The following is a 1,507-nucleotide window of genomic DNA, read 5'->3' on the forward strand; positions in this document are numbered from 1 at the left end:
GCCTCGTTACCTCGCTGGCTAAGGCCGAGATGAGGTCGGGGTCCCGCAGGGCTGCGTCCTTACTCCCCTGGCCGGGGGATGAGGGCTTGGGGTCCTCGCAGCTGCTCTGCTTGAGGACTTTCTTGTTCAAGACACGGGAGATGTTTTCAACTGGGTGGTGGGTGGTTGGGCTGCAGTGCTCAGCTCTCTTGCTGCCCTCCTCTCCGGAGGCCTCCTTCTTCTCTGGGGGGGGAGGTCGGGGTCCCGCAGGGCTGCGTCCTTACTCCCCTGGCCGGGGGATGAGGGCTTGGGGTCCTCGCAGCTGCTCTGCTTGAGGACTTTCTTGTTCAAGACACGGGAGATGTTTTCAACTGGGTGGTGGGTGGTTGGGCTGCAGTGCTCAGCTCTCTTGCTGCCCTCCTCTCCGGAGGCCTCCTTCTTCTCTGGGGGGGCGGTGGGGCTCTGTGCCCGCCCACAGACGTTCCTGAAGAACTCCTGCACCAGGCCGTACTTGGGTGCTTCAGGCTTGGCCCGGTTGCTCTCAGTGCAGCCAGGCTTCCAGATGGACTCGGTGCTGCCAGCGTGCTCCACCACGCCGAACAAGCTGGACAAGCCATCGTTGATGTTGCTGAGGACAGGGCTGTCACGAGTGGTGGTGGAGCGGGCCCAGGCAGAGCCATTCTGCTTGCTCTGGTGCAGGTTCCAGAGGCTCCTGTCCTTGGAGGCATCCAGCTTGGAGGAAGACCTCCTCTGGAGCTTCGGAGAGCCGTATTTTGGGGAGCAGCATGGCCGCTCAATCCTGGAGTGGACCTTATCCAAGGAGGTGGAGATCTGCTTGCTGCGCACAGAGACGAGGGAGGAGCTGCGCGGGGACCAGCTCTTGCCGTGCATGCCGCTGCCGCGGGGCAGGTCGGTCTGCAGGCCGACGCTCACCGTCTGGATGGTCTGCGTCCCCACATGGGCCAGTCCCACCGTCTGGCTGGAGGCACTTTTCACCTTCCTCTCCAGCGAGCTGGAGCGGATGGCCTGCCGCACGCAGTTGGTGATCTCCTTCATGTCATCGCTCATGTTACCGGAGATCTCCAGGTCGTGCAGTGATGGGGGGAAGCGGGGCACTGGCGGCACCGTGCTCTCCACCGTGCCGGCGTCCAGCAGCTCCCGCTGCTGCTTGGAGAAGTTGCACAGCCACTGGCTGTAGGTGCTCTCAGTGCTGGCTGACTCCTCCGGCTCCTTCGGCTTGGCCATGGTGAACAAGAAGCCAGGTTCGATCATGATCTTCCCTTCCTTGCTGTGCACCAAAGGCGCCTCCAGCCGCCGCACCACGGGCGGGCTGTAGTAGATGCGGATCCCCGTCTTGTCGGGTGCCGTGTAGCTCCTCTGCATTTGCTTCTGGGCCGGGTCGTGGCCGGAGAGGCTGCTTGCCCGTGAGTAGTCCCAGGAGGAGATGCCCAGCTTCTCCTTGGCCAGGCTGTCAGGCACGGGTTGCTCAATATTCACATATGTACAGTTTGAGGGAGGCATGACGGCA

General features: G+C 62.8%; 1 protein-coding gene across 1 annotated transcript in view; it reads right to left on the reverse strand.

Moving 5' to 3' along the window:
• SOGA1 (suppressor of glucose, autophagy associated 1) overlaps positions 1–1,507 on the reverse strand; it is a gene marked incomplete at its 3' end in the record, with an annotated part of 15,550 nt that overhangs the window by 381 nt on the left and 13,662 nt on the right. Inside the window, 2 exon segments of the mRNA XM_010186546.1 lie at positions 11–214; positions 412–1,507. The exon segment at positions 412–1,507 is cut by the window's right edge and continues 14 nt beyond it. Coding sequence (XP_010184848.1) covers positions 11–214; positions 412–1,507 — 1,300 coding nt within the window.

Source organism: Mesitornis unicolor, unplaced genomic scaffold (genome assembly GCF_000695765.1).
Source record: "Mesitornis unicolor isolate BGI_N332 unplaced genomic scaffold, ASM69576v1 scaffold32316, whole genome shotgun sequence".
Taxonomy (NCBI): domain Eukaryota; kingdom Metazoa; phylum Chordata; class Aves; order Mesitornithiformes; family Mesitornithidae; genus Mesitornis; species Mesitornis unicolor.